The following is a 25,645-nucleotide window of genomic DNA, read 5'->3' as shown; positions in this document are numbered from 1 at the left end:
AGACAGGTGCCCATTGAAGGGACAGTGTATCCTCTTTTGAGCTGTAAGTGCATTAACACCGCTCCAGCAAGAATCACAGCAGCACATCGGACGGATGCCTGTGGGCTAGATCAGAGTTTTATGGGCAGCCTCGATTTTACAAAGGGGTTCAGACTTGCTGTCTTTTGATAACATTTCACTACACATGCATACAACCCTAGCCACTGTACCCGACCAACACCAAGATTGTTTCAATATATAAAAGAGCCCTGTGGATCTCATGTGGAGTGCAGGCAGGCGGTGCCAAGAAACTACTTTTACGGCTAAGGGATAGTCACCTGTGAAGAGCAAGAGAGTCACCTCTTATGAGCACGATTCTGACCCAACGATTTTTAAATGCACGTTTTCACATCCATCCTGATTTTAATTTCAGTGATGTCAAAGACACAAGTCTGTGTTTCCAGACATATGCCGTTTCTTTTTCTTTCTGACTGTGTAAAGTGTGAGGTCACATGCTGGAGATGCAGAAGCACCTTATGATTTTATTATTATTATCGTTTTCAGTAAATGATTCAAATGTTCAGTTCTTGGACCAAGATGATGATGACGATCCAGACACAGAACTGTATCTCACGCAGCCCTTTGCATGTGGAACCGCATTTGCTGTCAGTGTGCTGGACTCTCTCATGAGCGCAGTAAGCAAACCAAACCTTTTTTCATTCTCCTCCATCAGACTTTTTGTGAAAGAGTATGAAAGTGTAATCCCTGTTCCGCAGGTAGTTAGGAAAAGGTACTTTTTCCCCAGATGTCAAGAGAATTCCAGAGCATAAGCAAGGGTTTTTTTCAGTTGGATCCAGAGACCCTTAAGTAGATGAGATATCCAGGACCACCACGAATCCACGATTTTTAAAAGCAAAGAGTCTCATGTCCAACCTGAAGGCTAATAGTGTCCAAAAAATATTGTATCTCCCTTCTGAAACCCAGACCCAAATTCAGTGTTAGTCTCTGTGCTCACTGTTCATGTCCGACAGCGTCAACCGTGTTTTAAGCTTGTAATTAGGAACAATTCTGTGAGTGCTGAGGAGCACCGATAGAACCATATGAAAGCCAATGTACACATCAAGTGAACTGTATTTATGTGAAGAGAGGTCATACTCTTTTTTCACGAGCAGCCTGGTGAATCCAACCATAAATTCATGCCACCAACTACAGATGGTGGGTGGCCTTTGGTTATGTCTACAGTAGGGTTTTGGTTTGTAGCCATAGTACAGTTTCAAATCAAACGTCTCAGTCATGCTCCTGTTCACCCTCCCCTGCTTCATATTGGCTACGTTTTCAGAACAGTTTTGCTCCATGCAGGCTGCACTTCTTTCAGAGGAACCCTAAGCTCTGCTAAATATAGCAAGGGTGTAGCCTTTTGAAAATTTGAGCGTAAGCTTTCAGAGCTCCCCCTGGAATATAGTTCCATGGTGCTGGAAATCAACTGTTGTAAAACCCACATGATACTGGAAAAGAGCAAACGGGTTTCTTTTAAGGAGCCAAGACTGACCTTCACCTAAAATCAGAATGAAGCTTTCTGCCTGTAAGGAAAAATCACATTGATCTTTATTATTTGATATTTTATTCACATTTCATATTTATGTACCTATATTTCAAATTTTTATTCTCTGCTATATGCCTCCTATGATCCATCCGCAGCTGAGTAGTATCAGTCAACAGTGACAACATTTTATTCTAAAGCAGCCTAGGAATTTGCAATAAGCTCAGAAAATACCTTGTTGAAAAGTTATTGGCTATGTTTTGCAGACTTGACAAATTCAGAAAGCCTAAGCAAACACACCTAAACGCTATACCTTCTCTAATTAAAATCTCTAGGAATAGAATACTTAGCATTTTCACATTGTAAATGGCAGTAATTTAACAGGAAGGTTCCAAGTTTTATACTGAGAACTGTTCACCTACTCTCATTATTCGAAGCATTGTCCCCGAATGAATCTCTCTGCAGGCCACTTCCAGAGTCCTGGAAGAAGTTGGGTTAATTTTTCTGATCACCACTGACATTTCCACAAAAAGACAGCAAAATGTTGTGTACACCATTGCTTTCTTGTGCAAACATACATAATGTAGATAATAGAGAGTCAGTAAGGAATGTATAGAACAATACTCTGTAGAAATTTCTACCTGGAACTCATCACATGATCCTCACAAGATTTTTAGTTATTGCCATCTTTCATTCACGTTTAGATTTTGACAACACGTCCCTCCATTTCTGTAATTCCTTTCTTCAACAGAGACCTTTTTCATACAATGGCACAGCTAAGTGGTCATGTTATATGTAGTGTGAAGCCAGAGAAGTGTGATAACAGGAATTGAAAATTCCAACCAAGAAAGAAAAAAAAAATCAAGAAGACAAGTTAAGGATCAGCCACTTAGAATTGGTCACTGTTCCATCTTTTCTTTCACCACATTGCTGATTTGTGGCAGTGTTATTTTCTCTTTCGTTCCTCAAAGGCCTAGTAAGGAGTTGGAAATGTAAAACTCTTCCTAACCCTCCAGAAAGTGTAAGATATGTGAGATGGTTTCCCTTTACTGTCCTTATTCTCATGGGAAGGATGTATGCTTCTTCCAACAGTTCTCCAAGGAAAGAAGCATTTCTCACGCAAACTAATTTACCTGCACTGTATTATCCCTGGTTTTCTAGAGTGCGCTCGGTTTTGGGGTCCATCATCTATATAGTGTGCCTAACTTCAACCCAGTAATGGCACACCAAACCCCAAATCCTATAAACTGTGAGATGTGCAGTTGTACATTCATCCTATTAGTTGCAGTCTGCAATGCAACTAGGTGGAATTCTGTCAGAAGGAAATAAATCACATTCTGCAGGCCTTTGCCAATTCATTTTGGGACAAGAAAATAGTTCACTATTCAGTCCACTTAGTGACTGAGTTTTATTGTTTCCTAATTTCTATAGCAAAGTTCCAATTTATGATCTCTGTTGATATCTCAGGAATGGCAATTCCTCATGTGTGCTAAAATACAAATGCACACTGTGTGAACTGCTTCATTAAGAATGAATCGCTTCTTACAGAAGTGGAGTTTTGCAGAAAAACAGGTGTCAGAAAGAGTAGAAAATAGAATAAGAGTAGACAGTGGCATACTACCCATTCACACAGTAGTCTTTCCAACATCCAGGCAATTTGAAACTTGAAGGAAGTTTATATGTAGAAAAAGAGGGACAAAATATGTATTGCACAGTAATCCTTTTCTATGAAGTGTCTATGGAGAGTTGTATCCTCAAATCACATTGCCTAGTATAATGCGTTGTTTAAAGTATTCAGTTATGGAATACCAATTCAACAGTATTAATCAGTGTTGAAATAGTATTGTAGTATATGTAACTTTATTAATATAGGAATAGTGGTTTAAACCCTACTCGCAAATCCCAGAAAACCTGTGGTCACTTACTGAATCAACTCTGAATGCTGGAAGTCATTACTTTTGTGTTATTGTTATTTCCTGTACATGATAGTATTAGACATTTGAAATTTGAAATTGTCTGATATTTTCCTAGATCAAAGGTAAAATGCGTAATTAAGTGTACTTCTCAAAAGGCCACCTACAGGCTATCTCCAGTTTGTCCTCTGCAGCAAAGGCAGCGTATCGCAAAGCCTGTGATTCACACTGTGGCAGTTTGAAGATCATTGCTCAGAAGAGAGTAATGAGCTCAGAAACTGCACTGCCTTCTGATGACTTGGTAACAGTCATCTCTCCAGGCTTTAGCTGAAGTGCCTGATTGTACTCTGTGTGAAGACCACACATGTGGTTCAAGTTTCAAGTGTGGCAGTGGCTATTGTTAAAGCACACCAGCTAGTCATTGTTATGTCTGTGAAGAGACATCTGCAGTCATCAGAGACTTGAGCGATATAGTAATATTGGTTTTGTCATAACATATGCAAAAACAGGGAAGGAATATTTGTAGTCAGACTCAAGGTGGGGCCAGTCCTGGAAAGCAAAGTACATTTTCTTCACCAAAGTAATAACCAGGGGATTAGAAGCATCTTTTAGACAATGTAGAAGTTGTTGTAAAGAGATTGTTTTCATCTAAACAAAACTTACACGACATAAGAGAAGCAAGGTGTTTGGTTTTCTGAGGAGAAGGACTTTGTCTTTTTCTGGGTTATGTTGAGATAGTTATTTCAGAAAATCCAGTGCACGTGAGCAAACCAGTTTTATCAACACGCAGTACTTTCAAAGGCTTGCAAATCTGGCCTGAGAGCCAAAGCTTGCCTGTGTTTCCCTTTGGTGCCTAAACTAGGAAACCAGAGAAGCTCTGGCAGGTTGGCATTCCTGTCATACATACTGCTGGCATTAGACCAGATAGCATCTGCGTTTCTCCCTTCCGATCTCCAGAACCAGACAGTAAAATTTAACAGCTGATATCCTAGAATGTATGTCCTTGTGCTAGAACTTCAGGTCTAGGTTTTTCTTTTATAACACAAAATCCTATTTCTCCATATAAGCAAAAGCAGCAGAGTGGAAGAAAGTGAAACAGGTAAAAGCAACTTTTCAGTACATCCTGTATTCAATAGTTCTTCCCTCTTCAGAGTTCCTACAGTCTTATGTAGGAAGAAAATAAACTGGTTTAATCTATTATATGGGTATTGTGAAACGCAAGACTCTTTTTGCGTGAGTCTGTTCAGGTGATTAGCAAACAGCATCATTTACCACAAAGTGCTCCAAACTTCTTTATATTTTGGACACTATTTTGAGAAGCAGTACACTGTCAAATACTGTAATACCCTGTTGTTTTTTTCTGCTCTTTATTCTGTCCTAAAGAACTGTTTAGTAACTGTTTAGTAACTGTTTAGTAAGTTACTGGTGTTAGTTCAGTCGTTCCCCATGTTTGGATATACATTATCCATTCAACAGAATTCCTCCGACTGCAAAAGAAAAGGGAGTTAAAACAATTGCATGAAAGAGATGGTAAAAAACAGCACACAGTAGAGGAGGGGCCTTCCTAGAAGAAATCCATATTAAAAAACACCCTAGCAAACATTTTAAAAAATGGTGATATGACTTGGAAAATGACAATTTTAAAGTAATTATAAATGAAAAGTGCTATTAAAGTTAAAGCAATGTTATTAAAAGATGTGCTAATTTTCAGTTAAATTTTCTGTAAAAGACCAATTAGTTTAAGAGGCTTGACAGCATTAACTGCAAAACATAAGCGCTCTGGTAATTATACTTTAAAAAATGATTGAACAAACAGGAAAGTGTCCCCGAAACATCAGAAAGAGCCGCACAACAATTCGGGCACATAGGCTAGGTGGCAGTGCTACCTCAGATATCTATGCCAGGATTTCCTTGCTGTTTACCCGGCTTTAGTGTCTATCATGCATTTCATTTTTTATTTTATCAAGCTGGTACCTATGTCATATTCGCATTGAAGACGCTGATTATAATGACACTATACAGATGTTCATTGTGGGGTACGGATAATGGCAGCCGCAAACAAGTCTGTCTTCAGCTCTGATTTTACAGCCAAGAAAAGGAAATCACTGCCATTACTGGAGAGTGCCGTGTTACTTTAAGCACAGCAGCACCTTTCCAAAGTCATTCTGTGGATTGCTTCCTTACAAGTACTGGCATATCCAGGCCATGTACCCTCCCACAGAGCAAGTACAAGATCACTCTCAAATTAATTTCAGTGTATTATTATTCCAAAGGAAATGGATATCAGCTAGTTCATCTTTTCAGTGTTCTCCAGCTCCAAACTGGCAAGAGGCAGTGAAAGGAGTCTGATTGTTGTCACAATTGAAAGCAGGGGTGGATGGTTTTTTCCTGAGGAGCCGTAAATATTAGTACAGCAGGAAGCAACCCTATTTAGCAAAAGATGCCAAGAGACCACTTCCTCCTCACCCATCCTTTCTTGGTAACGTCTGGGCATTTTCCGGTCAGTTGCAATGCCAACACAGTCCATCCTGAAAGCTGTAATCTTTTCACTCATTGATGGCAAACAAACAAAACCATCATTTGGCTGCACTCATCCATCTGATTAAATGGTGACATCCACATCAGTCAGGCGAGAAACCCAAAAGAAGCCATTGTTCCAAGAGAAATGGTGTCTCCTTTGCTAATAAGTGTCGTAGCTTTGCCTCAACATTTGTCTAGCAGTGGGAGGCCCTTCTCGGGTGACAGCATTCAGTTGCATTGACAATAGACCTGATTCGTTTCTCATTTGCATCAGTTTCATAGTAGTGTATGGCTCCCAGAGTTACTCCTGGTTGGCGTATTCTGACTTAAGTCAGAATTGGGCCTATTTTTGTCCTAAGTGGGTTGGGGGGGGGGGGGGGGAGGTTCAATTTTATTTTATGTTGTTTTAGTTTATTTCATTGGTGCCAGTATGTTTGTGACTGGTGCCTGACCTGATAAATTGTTGTACCACTGCTTTCATTTACAAGTTTAATATGAGATCTGTAGTAAACTGAGTAATACAGCCCTAGTATAATGTGGAGTGGAAAGTGTTGCCAAAAAGGGCACCTGTGAATCCCACCTCAGTGACATCAAGAAACAAGTAATTAATTGAAGAATAAACAGTCACACCAGGTTGTCTGGTCTCTCACTTATTAAACGTCATATAATCACTCCAGACTTACAGTCTCGCAAGGGGTCACAATGATTTTTCCATATGTTTAGAAAGGTTTGAATTACACTTGAATGGTTACATAGCCCATCCACATATGTAAGAGCTGTTTAGAGAATAGCTGTTGTTCTAGACCAATTCCTCCTGAACCCCAGGTAATGTCACACTACTCTTCACAGTACACTTCGTATTTGAAAATACATACTGCCTTATCCAGGGTAATTTAAACATTTGGAGCTAATGGGATGCAAAGATTTGCTTTAGGACTTGCATAACAGTAACAGTATTTTCCTCTCATTCTAATGTTGTCAAGAGGGGAATGGCATATATGGCTATGGAAATAAGCAGAGGTGCCTGAAGTTTTGAAACTTCAGTGTAACGGTGAAAACCATTGCCATGTAGAATTCATGTTCGCCTGTTTTATCTGTCATATCAAGGAAACAATGAAACTGAAGTTTCATTATGCAAAGAAAGACTATTAGAGTAACATGGATAGGGAGTCTGGTCTGCATTTTTATCTCAGGATAAAACATTTCAGTCTGTACCTCAGTTTACCCATGTATTAAAGAAAATTGCACTATATGGATAGAGCAATGAATGTCGTTGGAAAAGGTTATCAAGGTATTTGGATAACAAGTGCTCTTTGAGAGTGCAGTATCTTTTTTCACGTGGTCGGAGTAGATTTGTTCCAAGTTCTAAGTTCAACAAAAGTCATAAGTGTAGTAATGTGAATCCCGTGTACTCTACAGCTAGCTCATTTTCTTCTCACACGTCCTCCACACTCGCAAAGCTTCTGAAAACCCACACATTGGTGTTGGCGTAAGCGATGGTGTCTCCTTTATCTGTTGATCATTATTTTTTTTCCCAGTATGTTACACTGCAGATACCTAAGTGTGTCTCTCCGAACTATACCAGTATACTTTCAAGTGAACTTGAAAGTCATTCATCCGGCATTAAATTAATATTTAAAATGCCCATTGTTTGCCTGACAGACCAGCAATGGTACAGATGCTGGCAAAATGTCAGTGTGGAGTAAATCTTTCCTAATAAACCACTCTTACCCTATACCCTAGAGTTTTTTAAAAGGACGACCAGGATCCCAAACTCATCATACATTTATCTGGAATGAACTCGAGATGTTTAATTGATACACGCTTATGTCTGAACACTGTCAAGTCTCGTAATAAGATGTTTAGTACAATACCTCGGTTAGACTGCTAGAGTCCAGCCGCAGTAATAAGTAATGACATTTGCAGCACAAAGGCAGCTCCCCAACGAATTGGTGACAAGAGTAAAGAGGCAATCTAGCCTGCGTAAGCTGTAAATGTGGTCTGAATTTTACAATTACATGTCCTAAAGCCCATTATTAGACATGAAGGCAATGAGAAGGAAAGCAGTCATCGCATCACTACTAACACCAATTATAGGAAACATAAATCATTCAAATTTTTGTACTTTAACAAAAATCAGCCTGAATTGGTGTTTAAAAGGAAGGATCTAGTATAGGAGCCTAATGGGATAGAAGCAAATAGAGTAATTGGAGGCTGCTGTCTTTTCACTTTCTATATAAAATTATTTGAAGAGACAGCCGAGAACTTTAAACAGCAGAAACCCAGAAAAGTTGTAATTTGGATGTCTTCGGTTGTGACTTTAATGGTATTTGCCTAAAGAGCTTTCTTTTATCTCGGCAGACATACTTCAATGACAATATCCTCACACTGATACGGACATTGGTAACAGGAGGAGCCACACCGGAGCTGGAAGCACTGATTGCTGAGGAAAATGCATTGAGAGGAGGTTACAGCACACCACAGACACTTGCAAACAGGGACAGGTGTCGAGTTGCTCAGTTGGCTTTGTATGACGGGCCATTTGCAGACCTAGGGGTAAGATCACAACAGAGAGGTAGGACCAAAGCCGGTCCTGTGATCTATGTGTTGTGTCTGAGACCGAATCAAAAATCTATCCTAATTGGTGCATCATTCTGATTATTCGGTTCAAATGTTTTGGATGGTTTGAAACTTTCCTACGCAGCTGTCAGGTTTGCTCTTACGCTTTTTAAGAAGCTACATTACCTCCTAGTGTACTTTCCTGAGTATTTCAAGCAGAGTCAAAAAAAGAAAAGCTTGGCTCTTCGTAGATGTCATCTATAGAGATGGATGAGCCAATTTGGAGGAAAGAACCCTCCTAATCATAATGCACTGTAAACATGAGCAATATGTACACCCTCATCAGGTTTTGATAAGTTTATTTAGTTTTTGCACGGAGCTTTCAGTTCTCAGTTAAAATATACGTATTAGCCTGGGAACCAAGCTGCAAGGTTTGTTTTCTGCTATGGATGAACTATACTGAAAGCCTAATTTTCCGACATTCTCACTCCACTACCGTAAGAGAAAAGCTAAAAAGTAATTAGTTAAAAACTAATGTGTTTTGCTAGTCAAAGCAATTATTTGATATCATTTATGAAATATGGCATACATATCAGCATTTTTTTAAAGTGGGAGAGGTTTTAGTATCCTTTTAACTCCTCAGATCCCTTATTCCAGTTGTCTTTGTCGGCGATTTTATTTGTCAAGATGACAGTACAGCTACTGCCAAAACCAGTCAAAACTATGAATAATAGTAGGACAACAGATAATATAATGTGTAGAATTATGCCTCGTTTGATATCCAAATTGCATTTCCATCCGAAAGCAAGTTACTCACTCTTACCACTATGGTAACTTTTCATGGACCAAGGCTGTCAAAAATAATGATCATTTTATATATTTGTTTTTATGTGAAACGAAATGTGTAGTTTATTCATTGTCTTGGGTAAGGAAATTCATATTAAAAACAGGCTGTCTATACATTGTCGGATTTGTAGAAGATCCTACTGAAAATCCACTGCACTGTCATGGTTTTAAACGAGAAAAGAGCAAAAAAGTGCTGTTCTCTTGTTTCTCTTTACCTCCTTTTTTTTTTTTTTTTTTTTTTCAATCCTAGGATGGAGGTTGTTACGGAGATCTATTTTGTAAAGCACTGAAAACATACAATATGCTTTGCTTTGGAATTTATCGATTAAGGGATGCACATCTAAGCACTCCCAGCCAATGCACTAAACGGTAAGTCCAGTCCACCAAAGGAGTTGCATCCGTACGGATTTGGACAAAGTGGGTAGAAGTAGGAATCAGTGTAGGTTGACACTGTACTTGCTATACCTGGGATTAGTGGTCAGAATAATAAGAGACTTCCGTCCCTGAGGCAGCCAAGCCAGATCTCTTTCCAGCACCGAATGCATTTGAAAACAAACCAACAAATGAAAAAAGAAGTGAGCTTTGTGGTTTGTATTCATTTCTTGCCCATACCAAAAATTCCTGTTACTTTGAGCATGTACAATGCTTTTTGCATGAAAGATGTTAGCATTGGGCTCTTTCCTACACTTCAAAGAGGATTGGTTGAAAGTGGTGGAATCTTGAAATTGAGAAATGTGTATGTGAGGCCCGTGATGTATATTAGCAATGTTGGGTCATTGTACGTGTGGATTTCTCTTTATAAATGCTTGGTGATGTCACGAATCCACAGGTGGAATGGAAAAAAATATAAAGTGAAAATAAATTAACCTCACTGCCACCTTCCTGATATACTTGTGTTAGGTACAGTCATAAGCCAGACAAATAATTGTATTCTTTGCTCAGATGACAGTATTTAAATATTTAATAAACATACAGTAAATATATATTTGAACCTGCTTGAAAATGACATTGCTGGTAGGTCTGTTTTTGCTTTTTATCAATATGGGAATCTGTTTGCTAGAGTCACTGCATTCCAATGCAGCTAGAGATAGGAGGGTGAGCTGTATGCTGTATTCTCTGAAAAATCATGATGCAGTTCCTTTGGAGAACATCCTACTCAGTATGTCTGTCCCACTCAACAAACATCCAGAGAGCGATATCTAACATGAGATGGCACTAAATAATTGGTAATATGTCAGCTAAAATCAGGTATATATTGAAGAAACAGAAAGGCAGAAATCTGGATAAGTGTTCATGAGGTAACATCTCTAGAATAATTTTTTAGGTGAGATCTAAACCTGCTTTCTCTTTTTCTTTCTTTCTTTCTTTCTTTCTTTCTTTCTTTCTTTCTTTCTTTCTTTCTTTCTTTCTTTCCTTTTCTGTCTTTCCAGTTACGTTATCACAAACCCACCGTACGAGTTTGAGCTTGTGCCGACAGACTTGATCTTCTGTTTGATGCAATTTGACCACAACGCCGGCCAGTCCCGAGCCAGTCTTTCTCATTCCTCCCACTCCTCCTATTCTTCCAGCAAGAAGAGCTCATCTGTTCACTCCATCCCATCCACAGCAAACCGACCGAACCGCACCAAGACCAGGGATTCCCGGGAAAAACAGAAGTACGTGCAGGAAGATAGACTTTGATGTGTGTACCTGCTCCCACTGTGTGTGAAACTTGCATTCACCTCCCATTCTCCCCAGTTAATGTGTCCAACAGTAACGTTCCCTGTTTTGCCATGGAGCTCTCCCTTTTTGTACACATTTTTTGCATATGTATGACAGTGTGCATGAGATTGTCATTTTTATTTCACCACCATAAAACCCTTAAGCACAACAGCAACAAAGCAGACGGACCAAAAAGTTATTTATGATGCTAGGGGAGATAAAAATTCTAAAACCCATAGGCACATTGAAAACTTAAATAACTCACTGCAGTTACTCTACGTATCAGAAAACAGAGTGTATTTAATGTGAACACTTTTGATGTTAGAGTTACACAAAAGAAGTCATTAGCACAGAAGCGTTGATGTATGTTGCTGTAGGTTTTTATAATCATATTTACAGGAGTTACCACATGTAGTTGAAGCTTACAAAACTAACCAGCTGCAAAACAACAACAACAGCAAAAACACTAATTTTTTACTCTCAAAGCTTATATTGTATAGGGCTTACACTCTTTGTATACATTATCGCTACGCACCTGCTTTATACCAAAGCAACATCAGGGATGAAGTTGCTCGTTTTAGGTTATTCTCTGAAATACAAGCCTTTTGGAGATAGCAGTTTTTTTCCCCTTTAATCCTGAAATTGTCTGGGAATGGAGTTGTCAAACTCCAATGGTTTAATTTCAATTTAGAAAGAGTCTAATTGCATATTAAATTATTATTCTGTCTATTTATACGGCCACAGAAATAGCTATATTTTCTTTCACTTTTGACATTTGGGATAAAAAGCCATATGTATCATAAATATCAGACGTAAGTCAATAAAAACTGCCTTGCTGGGACTTTTACATCTTTAAAAGGTGAATTAGTCACCTTATGTATAGAATAAATAATGTTCAGAAAAGAGCAAGCATTTTTCTGTGCTTAAGTATTAGTTCTCGGGGGACTTTATTCCTTTCCCCAGATGGTAGTTTAGTGTTTCCTAGTTAGAGTGATGGTATAAATCTTCCAACGAGAGTCCCGATATGCAAGGACCCTCTGGAAATCCCAGGCAATGTTCCAGCTGTTTTTTTATAAGAGGGGTGTGCCAGTACACGTTAAGCAGGAATACGAGGGAAGACAACAGAGCACCTTTGAGATCTGAGAGGTTCCTCTCCCAGTTGGAAAGAAAAGGTGCTGCACCCTAGATGGCTAACGAGCAGAACAAGAGGGCCGGGGTGAAAACATCCACTATTCCGAGGCATCATGTTCTAGGCACATGCCAGATTCTGGTTGTTGCATATTCTCAGCAATTACTCACCCAGCCAGAGATTGTGTCAAGGAGGTAAATGAAGTAGTGGAAAGGAATCTATCCTAGACAGCCACAAAAAGGATACTCGAGGACTAGAGTTTAATGTCAAATGCCAACGTTCCAAAATATATAGAAATAGTTCTAGGCGATGTGAAGAGGTGCCCAGGGTAATGGGTAGGAAGGCCGGGAGAAACATGCCACATCGCTACCCAGCAAGAAAGTGTACGGGGGAAAATAAGTACTTTGACACGGTAGTGATGAGCGTTGTAACAGCCAACCCAGACAAGGTGCTTTTATGGTTAGTGTTGTTTTCTACCTTCCCCTTCCCCAAGCATGATAAGTTTGAAGAATTGCTTGCTGTGTGATTTGACAAAGAAGCCAAGCACTTTTACTGACAAAACCTGGAACCATCTAAGCGGGCTACGGAGAGTGCCACCGTGCAGTGTTAAGCACGATTGGAATGCAGTATATACATATGTGTGCATTCAAACGCATCTGTAACTCCTGTCAGTGAAATATGCGGCAAATTTTGGTCGCCCCCCCCCCCCCCCAAACAAGTATATTACAGTTGCTCTTGATCATAAAGACACATTCGTGTGTTTATTCTTTCAAAGAAAGTTATCGTGTTTTGCCCCGAGAATATTTATGACTACAAGGATGTGCCAGTTAAAGTGCTCAACAGGAAATATGACAGTTTAAAAGCATTGTAAAACTTACATAGCTTACTTCTTTTTCTAAAGTGCAACAAGGATGAATAGAATGGGCCAAGGTATGATAATTAATGGTTCTGCATGACCTAGCAACTGCTGTGGGTTTCCTTCTATAACTTTGTCCTTGTGAAAACTTGTGAGATTAAAAAAAAAAAAAAAAAAAAAAGTAGTTACAAACTTTATGCAGTTATTGGCTTGTATGTTTGGGTGTTTGTTTGTTGTTTTTTTTTTTTCCTTTTTTTCCCTCCAAACCGGAAGTAAAACTGGCTGCTGCTGCTGCTGTTGCTCAATCCTTTTTTATTTTTGATCCTCTCATCTGCTTGCCTTTCTAATTGCACGTGTCCTCTCGTAAACACCCAGGTTCCCGCCCAGTGAAGACGCCTACCCCGGTGCAGACATTACTGTAATTTCCCATTCCTCATTCTAGCCCCGTTCCTCCCCTCCCTGCTATCCCGTCCCTCGTGTATGCACATGAGCATCTTTTTATGTTGGCGATATTGATGGAAAATACCGGAGAGCAGTTATGCATTTTGGAGGAATGCTAATGGCTTTGACACCAAAATGCTTTTCCATTAATGTTTTATCTGTATTCCATTTAGTAGAGGAAGGAAGAGTGTTAATATGTAGCCACTTGTCACATACTAAATAATAATGATTTTACCAAAAAATGGTGTTTGTATAACAGTGCAGCTCAAATAAGAAAAAACATAAACAGTCTGCATTAGAGAAACAGCTTGTCTATTTTGTGAGCAACAGAAGAGAAATATCTAATATCTGAAGTCTTCAGATCATATCGAAGTTATTTTCCTCTGTCCTCTGACCTTAAGTCTGCAGGACGAAAGTTGTGACTTTCAGTTATGCCTTGAGCAATTTTCACCATTAAGTGACCCAATAGTTTCTTTCAGTGACAATGTTCCGATACGGAAATAGTAAGGACTTTGGAAGGTCGGTCATTAAACGTAGAGGAACAGTCAAAGTTTTATACTGGAAAATACCAAGAAATCTCCTGTTTGTTCAGACACCTATCCCAAATCAAACATTCCCAGTAGCTACCCTTGATAGTTGTGAAAGTGGAAAAACTGCACTATTACCGATGTCCACAGATGGACAAATGAGAGCCTTAAATGGAGGTCCTGTGACTTATCTCAGTCCCAGCATGGTTTCTACAATGGAAACTAGGATTGTAAGTGACTTTGTGGATCTGTATGTCGACACAAAATAATATCTTGCATACCCGCAGGCTCTCGGCACAGGTTCCGACTGGCCTAAACCAGCAGAGTCAGACATTTTCCAGTGAAATCCCCTTGTCAAAGTAGGGAGTTTGCCACTTGAAAAAATGGAAAAAAAAAAAAAAGAAAAAAAAAAACAAGAGGAAGTCCAGAATAGCATTTCTGTCCCAAATCTTTAACTGTCTCAGAGCAAAATAAAGGCCTGCCCAGAAGGTAAGAATAGTTTCCTTTTTTTTCCTCTATCCCTGCAAATTACTTCCTGCCTACCTCAAGTGAGATATGCATCTGCCAAACCAAGAATCGCTAAGAGAGCAGAGGAACTTTCATTTAATTATTCTCAGATGGGAAGAAACAGCAGAGGAGAGTTTTCAGCCTAGTTTTAAACATGCTACCTGGGCAGGGGCTACCCAAACACATGGCCACGCACACAGTTGAGATGGAGGTGTCACAAAAAGAAAAAAAAAATAAAATCCTTGTTTAAAGGATTGTAAACTAACCAGGAATTATGGTGAGAATACAGATTTAATAAAATTTTGCAGCATGTTTAGCCGGGACTTTCTGTGCCTCTGCTCAGACGAGAGGGTGTTTCACACTGACACTTATTCAAACATGATTGCTCAGGCCAGAATTTTTAAAGCACCAGAGCAAAAAATTTGTTCAGGAAAAGTGTGAGAGTCCAATGGAAGTCGATGAAATGTCGATTTTGATCATTGTATGATTAATCATTGATATATGTTGATGCCGCAGGGAAGTCCTACACAGGATAGTAGTACCTATTTATTTGCAATACAAGTATGAAGCCCTGTAGACCTCCACAGACGCATTCAGGCACTGATAGCCCGTTACAAACACGAGCACACGTTTGAGAGGAAGTAAATGTTTTCCGCTTCATGATACTTGAAGGTACCTAGCTGTTCCAACATCTCCCAAGTGATGTCAAAAACAAATCCGTCAAGTAGAGTAAGAAGATCAGGGACTCTCTTGAAGAGCTCTGTTTAAAAAATAGGAAAAAAGGCTCGTTCTCTCTGTAACACAGAAATGCATATGGTAAGGATCAATATCCATGTGCCAGAAAGGAGAGAAACAGACAGAACGTGACAGAGAACCACCACTATTTTGGAGGAGAAACCAGTATGTGAAAACCTGGAAATTTTTTGTCTGGACAGATTTAAAGGAAGAAGGCTGTGGTTTTGTTGGTGTAATTGTTTATGGTTAGTAAGAGACCTAAAGCTCTGCACCTAGACTTTGAAAGACTGAAAACATAGTAAGGAAAATATGGAAAAGCATGTGAGGGATCAAAGAAGGGCATTTAGTAACTGAGAGCAAAACACACCAGTGGCCCGAAGTGACGATGGGGAGTGTCAATCACCTCCCATTTCAAAGTGTAGAGGGCAATGGACAGAACGGGCATTTTGAACAGCAGAAAAGAGCTGAGACAGGTGTAAAGCCGGGTCCAAGCATAGATGCTGGAGATGATAATGCCCAGATCGAGGTCTCACCTAAAAACGAAATGTAACCAGCCAAAGAAAGGAGAATCTACAGGTTTCTGCACTTACTAATTATTATCCGTATTAATTACTTGCCAAGCGAAGGCAGAAGGAGACTTGATGGTGTCAATTTGTGAAGATCAGCTCTCTGACATGAGTTTTATTGTAAACAGTAACACATAAAGAAGTGGCTTGCGGTACACATTCCAGGGAAAGAAGGGGCAATGGAATCACTATTCGCTCACCACAGTTCATCCCAGATCCATAGTACTAGCACCGTTCTTCTCTTTCTCACTCTAGAGATTGCAATAACTTGCAGCAAGCTCTGTTGGCAAGGAAAGTTTGTGCACCGTATGGTAAAAAGTAATCTAGAGATAAAAGTTCACGGCACTTAACTCACCTCGAAATCATTTTAAACACAACCCATTAGAAAACTGTTAGATTGAAATTGTTTATGTGATCTATCAAGGCTTTTAAAATATGATAACCATCACACTTTACACCTCTCGGAAAGGTTAGTTTAATCGTAGATCACATAAAATTGGTTTCCACAAATGCATAATGGTTCATGTGTCACACTCAAACTAAATGGTTTTTTAAATGGAGCCCAAATTATTTTCATGTGTACACATTCCCAAAATTTTTTTCCTACAACCTTTCCTAAACCAGCCCCCATCAGGAGCTGTTCCCTTAAAGTCTCATTAATAATTCAGATGTTCTGATGACTTTAAAAGATCTATGGAATTGAGGCCTGCCCCCCCCCCCCCCCTTTTTTTTTTAGCTGCCTGACAAAAAGATAAATGAATGTAGAAAGAAGCAGTAGGAGCCTGGCAAGCTGTAGATCATCTCCAAACAGATTGTAACTTTATCATTGTGTCAGGAAGAATAATTTAAAGCACTTAATCAGTTAGCTTCAGTGTGCGGGATGTAACATTATGAATTCCTATCGTCCAATCTGTTCAAATCAAAGGGAACTTAATTTTAATAGGTAAGAGAGAGAGAGATGGAAGAAGAAACAACATCCCGACTCAGGCAACTGTAAGCGGGCAGGAAAACATGTACCCTAACCTAAAGTGAGCGGGATAGTGTAGAAAGAAGAAAAATCTAGTTTTGAATATAGGAATAGAAATGCAGCAAATCTGCCTACCCTCAATAAACAACCCCTAATAATTGATATAACTTCTTTCTCTAAATTTTTTTTATGTTGTTATAATTGCATAAGCACAGGTGACAAATACATCAGTAAAAAAGAGGGATTAAGCCCTCACGAGTTTGGGGTTTCGTGCTTGCGTTGCAAGTAGACACCTTAAATATGTAGGAGGTTTCATTGCCTAAATTTCATATTCACCAGAGTGACTGAGAAGGTCAGTAAGTCAGTAAATCCATGCAGCTCTTCAGAGCCCCTACCTTTGAAGCTAGTCGCTTATTTTTAATGCATCTGCGCTCAGATGGTTGTCCCTCACTCTTCCCGGTCTTCCTATTTCTGTTCTTGGCCTCACCTCCCAAGCTTTTGTGCTTGGTCTGAGGTGGATTTAGTTGTGTGCGTGTGTTGTTGCGTTCGGTTTGGTTGTTGTTGTTTTGTGTTTCGTTTGTAAATGAGCACCCCACCCATTCCTGCCCCGATTCCAGCCAGGATACAGCAGCATTTCAGGGGTAAGCAGAAGTGCTAGTTTGTATCATATGGTGAGAAAGCAAGGCCTCCAAAGCTATTTGGGTTCCCCATTGGGATGAGAAGCAGTGTATAAATGTAAGCGCAGCAGCTCTGTGGTGGCTCATGTTAAACATGGCATGCAGCAATGGAAACGCCACCGCTGCAGAATCGCATCTGCAGAACCACGTGAGCTCATTGCTCTGCACACCCACCTCTGGAAATGAGGGACAGAGAGAGGTGGGAGAGCGGAGATCCTCCTCACAAATCTGTGTCAAAGCACAAGCATGCAAGGACCATAAGCCACAGAAAGAGAAGCCGTTTCCAAGTCCTTGTATGGAGCTATCCTGCCAAGTTCCTTATCTGTCAGTTAGAAATTATACCAGTACTTGCTCTCTGATGCGCATAAGAAAATCATGGCGATTTTGTTTTTTTCCGCTGTGAATTTTGAGAAGTTTTTGTCCACACCTGCTTATGAACAATGCAGGATGGCAACCGCAAGCCTAAGCAGTGAGGTAGTAGCTGCAGTATTACAGCCTCTCAGCAGCCACCCTCCTTCCCACATTGCTCCCAGCCCACCCCAGATCAGTATCGTAGAATTCCTTCTATGATCGGGCTCTGCCGAAAGATATGAAAGAAGCAGGGTCCCCTCTGATATTCCTGTAAGGACATTCTCACTTCCTTTGCCTTGCTGTCACGCATCACTACCAATCCATTCAGGCCTGACACCCCACTACAGTCTCCCGCAGCATCAGGTAGGTCACACACCATCCCAGACCCGAGGGACTGGCAGCCGGGCAGCTGAGTCACAGCCATCCCCAGCAGGATTGTGTCCCTCTGGCCACAAGAGCTGTGGGACACCCTGTGGGTCTTCGGTGTGCATGAGAGCAAGCACCTGCAGCTGAAACAGTTCAGAGACATCTTTGACTTTTGGGGTACTTCTCTGTATAGGACTCACATGCTCTTTCCTACATCACCCTTACTCCAACCGCTCTCCCTGGCTTCTCAGTGTAACCCTTTATTTTTAGCATTAGTTCAAAAAAGGGATCAGATGACGTTCACTCGAGCATGAAAAAAAATAAGTACAAAAGCTCTCACGTCCAACAAACAAGCTGCCAGTTTTCTTTAACTTCTATCAAATATGCCAACACGTCATGTTCCGTCTATAAAAAGTATTTTCAGAGGCATTAATCTAATGCACTGTACCACTAGTAATTAGTCAAAGTCACCTTCTATTGATGGCCCTTTCTCTATAGACTTCACTGACTGCTACCCCCTCCCCTTGTTATGGTGTCTGTGTGTCTGTGTGCTTCACTAATGAGAAATTCTCATTTTCCCTCCTTATTCTGTCTCTACCCACTTTGCTCCCTAGCAGAAAAGAAATGGTTTACAGATGAGCCGGATAATGCCTATCCCAGAAACATTCAAATCAAGCCCATGAGCACTCACATGGCCAATCAGATCAATCAATACAAATCCACAAGCAGCTTGATACCACCGATCAGAGAAGTTGAAGACGAATGTTGACTCCTTCAAGGCCAGAACTAATTTTTTAAAGCCCGACAAACTTCATGAACGGTGACGTGACATTTATTCCTCTTACATGCCGAACCACTGATGGAGAAGTTACGAAGGGCAAGCGTAATGGGGAAACAAAGTAGACAGATCTTTGTTTGTCTGCCTTTAATATTGCTTCCATGTATTTTGGAAACTTTCAGTTTTAAATGAACATAATCAGAACTAGTCATGTATAGCCTCTAGCAGTTTAAATTATTATTCTTTATTAGGAAAAATATATTTTTTTTTCTTTTTTTCTTCATTGTAAAGTATTTTCCCTTTCAAAAACTGCAGATGTGGCCGGACTCCTAAGACAGGAAATAATAACCAAAAACACCACACCCCAGTCTTCGGCCTAAAGGAGGATGATGGTCACAGTTATAAGGCTATATAATCCAGGGAGACAAAAGAGATATTTACAAAAAGGAAATAAGTGAAGGCCCAACTTGTATTGTAGTAAACCCCCAAAAAAGGAAGGAAAAAAAAAAAAAAAAAGAAAAAAAGAACAGTCCACAACATGTTTCTTTACGGAAGGATGTGTATTTTGCTCAGCATTGACACCAGCTCTTAATAAACTGAACCTATTTATTTTCAAAGGTGAAAGTCATATTTTTGTACACATAACACTCTTGAGACATTATTGGTTTTATTACCATACGCAGCTCACCCTCATTGCCAGTGACATGCAAGTCCAACCACCCCACGCACTGTAGTGCCCCAGCAGAAGCCCCGCATCCTCAATAGCCCTCCACGATGTCAAGTGTACTGCGGAACATCACCACCGCAAGCCGAGGGACGCGTAGGCAGGGCGCTCACAGGCAGCACTTGTTATAAATGGCAACCCCGGCATCAGCAGAGGCTTATTCCAGACAATTCCTTCTTTGCCACGCGTTACAGCACTGTGAGCTGGAGCGCATAAACAGTGCGTGAACTCATAAGCCATAAGCGTTCTCATCCACCATATTCTGTTGGTTTCTTACCTCTGAAGTGCTGATGGGTCCGCATCAGTCTTGCGTATCCGACTCAAATTCTTCCTGATCTGCAGCAAGCTTTAGCCCCAGACCTGTGGTGATAGCCCAAGCCTCTGTGAAGGGCATTGAATTGCCTTTGCTGAGCGCTGATCAGGATAAAAAGCCGTGGCTTTGCCTCAGCTTGACAACATGTCAATGCACTGTTGTCAGTGATGTGCTGTACCAAGTGACATCACAGTTTGGCAGTGTCTTTTTTTCCCCGTTATGTATCTATTTTAGTTTGCTTTGTGGGGACACCACGCTTAAAAGTACGGCAATAACCAAATCAAAGTAAAAATAATGAATGTATTTATTCTACCTTACAAAAGGCCATCGACAGGTGCCTTTTGTGTCAGCCAACAAGCTTTCTAGCCAGCAGACAGAAAAGCGGTCTCATATCTGTGCTGCAGTATCTATTCACCCAAGCATTTGGTGGTCTAAATGATTCAGTAAACCTGTCTATCTCAAAGTAGCAACATCAGATACAATTGTGTGAATAAAAAAAAATAAATGAAAAGGCTGTGTAAGGAATAAAACAAAAACATAGGAACCAGTAAGTAGGAAAGGCAGCTTTTCATGGTGCAAGATAACCGTAGGCTCTGTAATTCCGCAGAATTGTGAAATACTGCAATAAAACATACCGTGGTACTTTTATCATTAGAGAAATATCCGTGAATCAACCTGATACAAAGCAGATTAATATGTTGTCAAAACAATGATGTCCACTATGTAATCCAGCATTTAAGCTAAGCTCTCTCGGCCTCGATGTTTGTCCACTGGCTGCGGTACAAATGTAACCATACTACCACCTAATAGGCTTTATGCTGGAGTGACTTCTTGGACTGCGACTACTTTGTTGTTACATTTTGTAGAATAGGTATTTAAAGAAAATAACAGGAATTGTTATGCGGTATATGTAGAATTGGACCGTTTAAAATATTTCAATCTCCTGCAAAGAAACGAAACAGTTTAAGCAGTTTCTCGTTACTATTTAGACCATGTTTATCTCATTTCACAGTCCCAGAACAGAAGATGATTTGGGCGCGTTCTTCCAATCTATGCCACTCGAGCTAACGACATGTTATAATCTGCATCCAGTTTCTGCAATGGATCGTGTTAGGCCTTTTCATTGAAGTCAGCGCTCCTTTTTCATTTATGAACTGCTTTCATGCTAACCTCAGTGGAAAAAGCCAGTCCCGCGTACAGGAGAAATCTCGAAAATGGTGTTGGACCTCACCAAGTGCACATTAATTGTCTTTTTCTAAGACTGGTGTGTAAGCTATGGGCATAGCAAATTACACCTGTGCACACGGTGCCAGTTCTGAGCGTCCTTCCTTCAGAATAGAGTACTCAAAGTATAAAACACACTAACGAATCAAACACCACAGTCCTACATCGTTAAGGTTTGTGTGTCTGTCCCGGGTAACCATCATACACTAAAATGCCAAGCTGCCAACTGTACACAGGTAAAGGACAAGCTCTGATCACTCTCGCAGATAGGTCTGTATATAAGGGTAGGAAAATAGATCAATAAATGAGAGACAAGCAGGTATAATTGTGCTGTTTGGACTTCCCAGTTATAGAAAACATAAGAGAAATCAAAAATACTTTCTTGCTCTTCTTCTCAGTGATCAAAGGCTCAGGACTGGCTTCTAGCAATTAGATGGAGGAGTATGTAGCTAGCCTCTCAGAGATCTTTGACCTCAACCATTAAACACCATAGTAAGGTCAGCACTAAGGTTTGGATATGCTATGTGGCATCACAGCGAGGGGCTGGGAAAGCCACCTAAGGACAGCTGATGGGCAATATGAGGACTGAAGGAGAAATGAAATTTTGAGGTTCCTGAAGAAATCCTACCCCTCTCTCAAAAGAGAAGGAAAAAATTGAATTTGTGCTTTCGCAGGAGTTGTATGCACGACCAATCAAGGCTAAACAGGCTTTGGTGTTTGTAAATCAGGTGGTGGATACCATGTGTGTGTTTTCACATGTGTGAATGCACACACACACATATATGTGTGGATACAGATACATGTATATGGGGCGTGTGTAAGTATTGGGTACAGGTCAGAACCACCACCAAAGGATGACAGTTTTGTCTTTTTTTTTTTCTTGGGGGGGGGGGGGGCGGGGAGAGATGGGGTGAAGACGTACACAAAGAGAAAGGGCATACATTACCCAAGGGCTAACACATGGAGGAAATGTATCTACTGGTCTCACATGGTCTGAACACAGAGAAGCCACTCTAGGTGGCTAGCTGCATGCCGGCCGTACGCTTACAGTGTGCTGCCAGCCCTATGCCCCACATGCACGTGGTGGCATGCTCGCACAGTGCCTGCAAGCCAGCAGGTCTCTGTCTAGTGGGCAGTATTTTAACTCAGCCCCTGAATCGCACCAGCACCAAAGTAAAAGGACAAAATTGCCTGCTGCCCCAGCATCGGACAGGGTGCTGCCTGGGCAGAGCACCGTGCACAGCCGCCTGACAGCCACACACAGCACAAGTTAATGCGTAAAGAGGATAGTCTGAGCCTAAATGCAATGGTTAAGGCCTCAATGTGACTGTTTCAGTGGTGCATGTAAGGCAATGGGCATGCAATATATTGTTTGGTAGGGAGAAAATTGGAAAAAAAAAAAAAGGCAACCACAAACAGCTTCTCGAATACTGCAAAGACTGTCTAAAAATGCCATCCATGTTGACAGCTCTTGCGTGTTGAACTCAGCATCTGTGGTTAAACAGCAGGCACATGTGGCTCAAAGTACAAGCTTCTTGGCTGGGGACATGGTCACTTAAGCAGCACTACAGGTTCATGAACAAGGTTATTATTCCACCTATGGCACACAGCGACCCTAGCAGCCCCAAAGACAGGCGCGTGAGGACAGGGAACAAGCAAGAGCACGGCAGGGACATCCAGGTCCTCGTACAAATGTCAGTGTGTAACTATTTCCCATGTGTGTATGAAGGGAAACTCAGCGATACTTACACAAGGTGAAGACGGTAAAAATGACTGTAATGAGGACCCTGTGCAGCCTTATTGAGCCACACAGATGTCTAGTCACTGGGTTTTCAGAAGCCTATAGGCTGTTGTAGCAGCTGTGGATGTACAGGAAGCCACGTTTAGACACAGTAAAGAATATTTTTTTACTATTTTTCACTTGTAAAGGAAAAGCAACCCAATGAGTCAGATCACATGCACAGGGAAAGGCGTAATTGTCCTCGGCCAAATATAGAAAATGGGAAAAGGGGTTGACGCTGAATATGCAACGGGACACTAGGACAATGGAGTCTAAACCCTTTTTTTACAGGTCGACAGGTAGCAAGAGGAGACTCTGTTGGCGTTTGTTTGTTGTGTGGTCTGGTTTTGATTTTCGTTTTGCCAACGCAAGGAGTATTTGCACATCCTGAAGTCTTTATAGAATAAGAGAAGGAAAGGAAAATGTATTCAATTGCAGAGGATTATTTTTGGCGGTTCTGTTTGGGTGCGAGCTAAGTCTAGAAAGTACCACAGTAACTGGATGCGTAAACGGATGCATGATGGAAGCAGTAATGTAAAAATCCTACGTCTGTCCTCACTGCCCGGTCACTTGCCATTTAATCCATAAACCTGTTAACAACTTCCCCAGGACAGCCGACTCACACGGACTCAGAAAAAAACAGAGCAGGCATTCACACGTTCTCATCGCAAAGCATGTTCCTAAAGGCTACTGCAGAGCAATGTATTTGAAATGAGAGCATACCGAGGATGGGGTGGGGGGAAAAATTCATGGGGAAAGCTGTTATGGTTGTGAATTTCCTCAGCATCAAAGGAAGCATGCGTCCCACCTTTCATTTCTAGTTCAAAATCTGCCTAAAAAAAGCCAACAAGCATGCAAAAGGGGAAGAGCAGAACAAAGCGAAGACAGAAATCCTTTCCTTGTGTCACGAGGGCCTGGGAACATCAGCCACGGTCAATGGCAGATGTAGAAGAAAAAAAAAAAAGAGAGAAAAAAAAAAGAGAAAAAAAAAACAGGTGAAAGAAGAGGTCTGTGTATTCCCTCATTTGTTGTCCTCTCCCTGCCATCCGAACCACCATTGACCACAACATTTGAACATGAATTTTATTTCATGTAGATTCCGAAGGTGCTTTACCAAGCCCATGCCTGGCAGACTGTTTTGTTTTTAATTTCATTATATATGTAGATGTCATTTATAGATCCGGTAATATTCAGTTAGCAGGCATACTATCTGTAGTGTTTTTGTAGTGAGCTGTAGCTGTCGGTACAACCCCCATCCAAAACGAAGAAAGGAATCAAGAAGCCACTCAGCTGTGGCCACCATTTGCGACAGTAATGAGGCCTACAGTGGGGTCAAGTCTGCCTCAGCACTTATCAAAGCTATATTTATGCAACCAGTGTAGCTATCCTGCACAGAGAAATATTCTCTGCTATAGAACATGCAGCCATAGTGAAACTAAGTAGTCTCTAATGTTCAGTAGTCTATAGAACCAAGGAAATTCTACTGAAATCAATAGATTTCTATGCTGCTGGTATAATGTCTCTGTTTTATCTAATGCTGTACTACTGGTAACTGTCAAAATGAGAAGGGGGAGGGGGAGGAAAGAAAATGTGAGAAGTACTTGTGTATCACTTTGGGTCTAAATAACAGCAATAGCTAACTTCTTATGAATCTGAAAGACGGTAATGCTGCATCCAATTAGAATCTCAGTGAGGTTAAGGGAAAGCTTCCTTCTGCCTCAGTCAATGCAATTTAAAGGAGAGCTTTATAACCTAAAAACAACAGCAATGATATATAGGCAGTTGAGTGCATGTAATAGGAAAAGAGATTTTTTTTTTTCAGAAATCAAAAATGGGGCATACGAGCATTGTGTTGACTAGACAGTTACAAAACGGAGCCATGCAAAAAGGTCAGCAGAAGTTACACCAAGTAGCCGTTCAAGAGTGCCACTACTGTGACGGTATATCTCGGGACACACATGCCTAGCCAATGCAAAGAATGTCACGTCAGTTTAGGGGAAAAAAAAAAAAAGTAAGAAAAAAAGGAAAAAGCAAAAGAAAAGTCAGTGATAGAACGTGAACTTTTGCATTTCTGGAGAGGTCACGGCTAATTTTTTTTTCCTCTCCTCAGAAAAATAGATAAGTAGACAATTAAAAATAAAAATAAAAAGAGGCCAAGAAACCACACACAAAGTCATGTATACAGCATATTTTGATGCTACACCTGTCTATGTAGTTGTAGGCTGGTGTGGGCTTGGGGAAAAAGTACACTGAGAAGCAGCTATCAACTTACAAGGAGGTTCATGGAGAAAAAGGAGTATGACTTCATCATTTTACATTTTAACATGAAGGATTGGCGAGAGAACAAATGGTGGTGCTCAGAAATGATCTACCTGACTTTATCACATGTAATAATCATGGAAAAATATATTGTCCTGTAAAAAGGGTTTGTACATAACTTGTACATGGTTTCATTTTGTATTTTTCTCAGATTAAAATTTATGTATTTGTGTTCTAAATCAAGGAGAGATTTCTCTGTTTGTGTGTTGCATCTTCTTTGAGACAGGCCATGTCCCAAAACATTGTGTAACTTGTAGCACCAAGTCACAAATAAGACTGTAGTTGTGAAACCAGTGCTATTAATACGTTGAACTAAGAGGAACGCAG

The 25,645-nt window shown here is 40.5% G+C and overlaps 1 protein-coding gene across 50 annotated transcripts in view; it reads left to right on the top strand.

The window, feature by feature from the left end:
- Positions 1–25,129, top strand: part of KCNMA1 (potassium calcium-activated channel subfamily M alpha 1) — a 481,181-nt gene extending 456,052 nt beyond the window's left edge. For 19 of the 50 annotated variants that reach the window (XM_040562756.1, XM_040562749.1, XM_040562748.1 and 16 more), the window contains 6 exons: positions 544–674; positions 8,314–8,508; positions 9,608–9,726; positions 10,788–11,012; positions 13,089–13,117; positions 18,795–25,129. In XM_040562756.1, coding sequence (XP_040418690.1) covers positions 544–674; positions 8,314–8,508; positions 9,608–9,726; positions 10,788–11,012; positions 13,089–13,117; positions 18,795–18,949 — 854 coding nt within the window. In that variant the 3' untranslated portion in view covers positions 18,950–25,129. Of the gene's footprint in view, positions 1–543; positions 675–8,313; positions 8,509–9,607; positions 9,727–10,787; positions 11,344–13,088; positions 13,118–18,794 lie in introns of those variants that run through there. The other 31 variants (XM_040562747.1, XM_040562755.1, XM_040562764.1 and 28 more) reach the window with 4 other exon arrangements.
- Positions 25,130–25,645: the final 516 nt, after the last annotated feature.

The sequence above is a fragment of the Cygnus olor genome, chromosome 7 (genome assembly GCF_009769625.2).
Source record: "Cygnus olor isolate bCygOlo1 chromosome 7, bCygOlo1.pri.v2, whole genome shotgun sequence".
NCBI lineage: Eukaryota > Metazoa > Chordata > Aves > Anseriformes > Anatidae > Cygnus > Cygnus olor.
The sequence above is the reverse complement of the archived record's forward strand: the minus strand, read 5'-3'. Positions and strand labels throughout refer to the sequence as shown.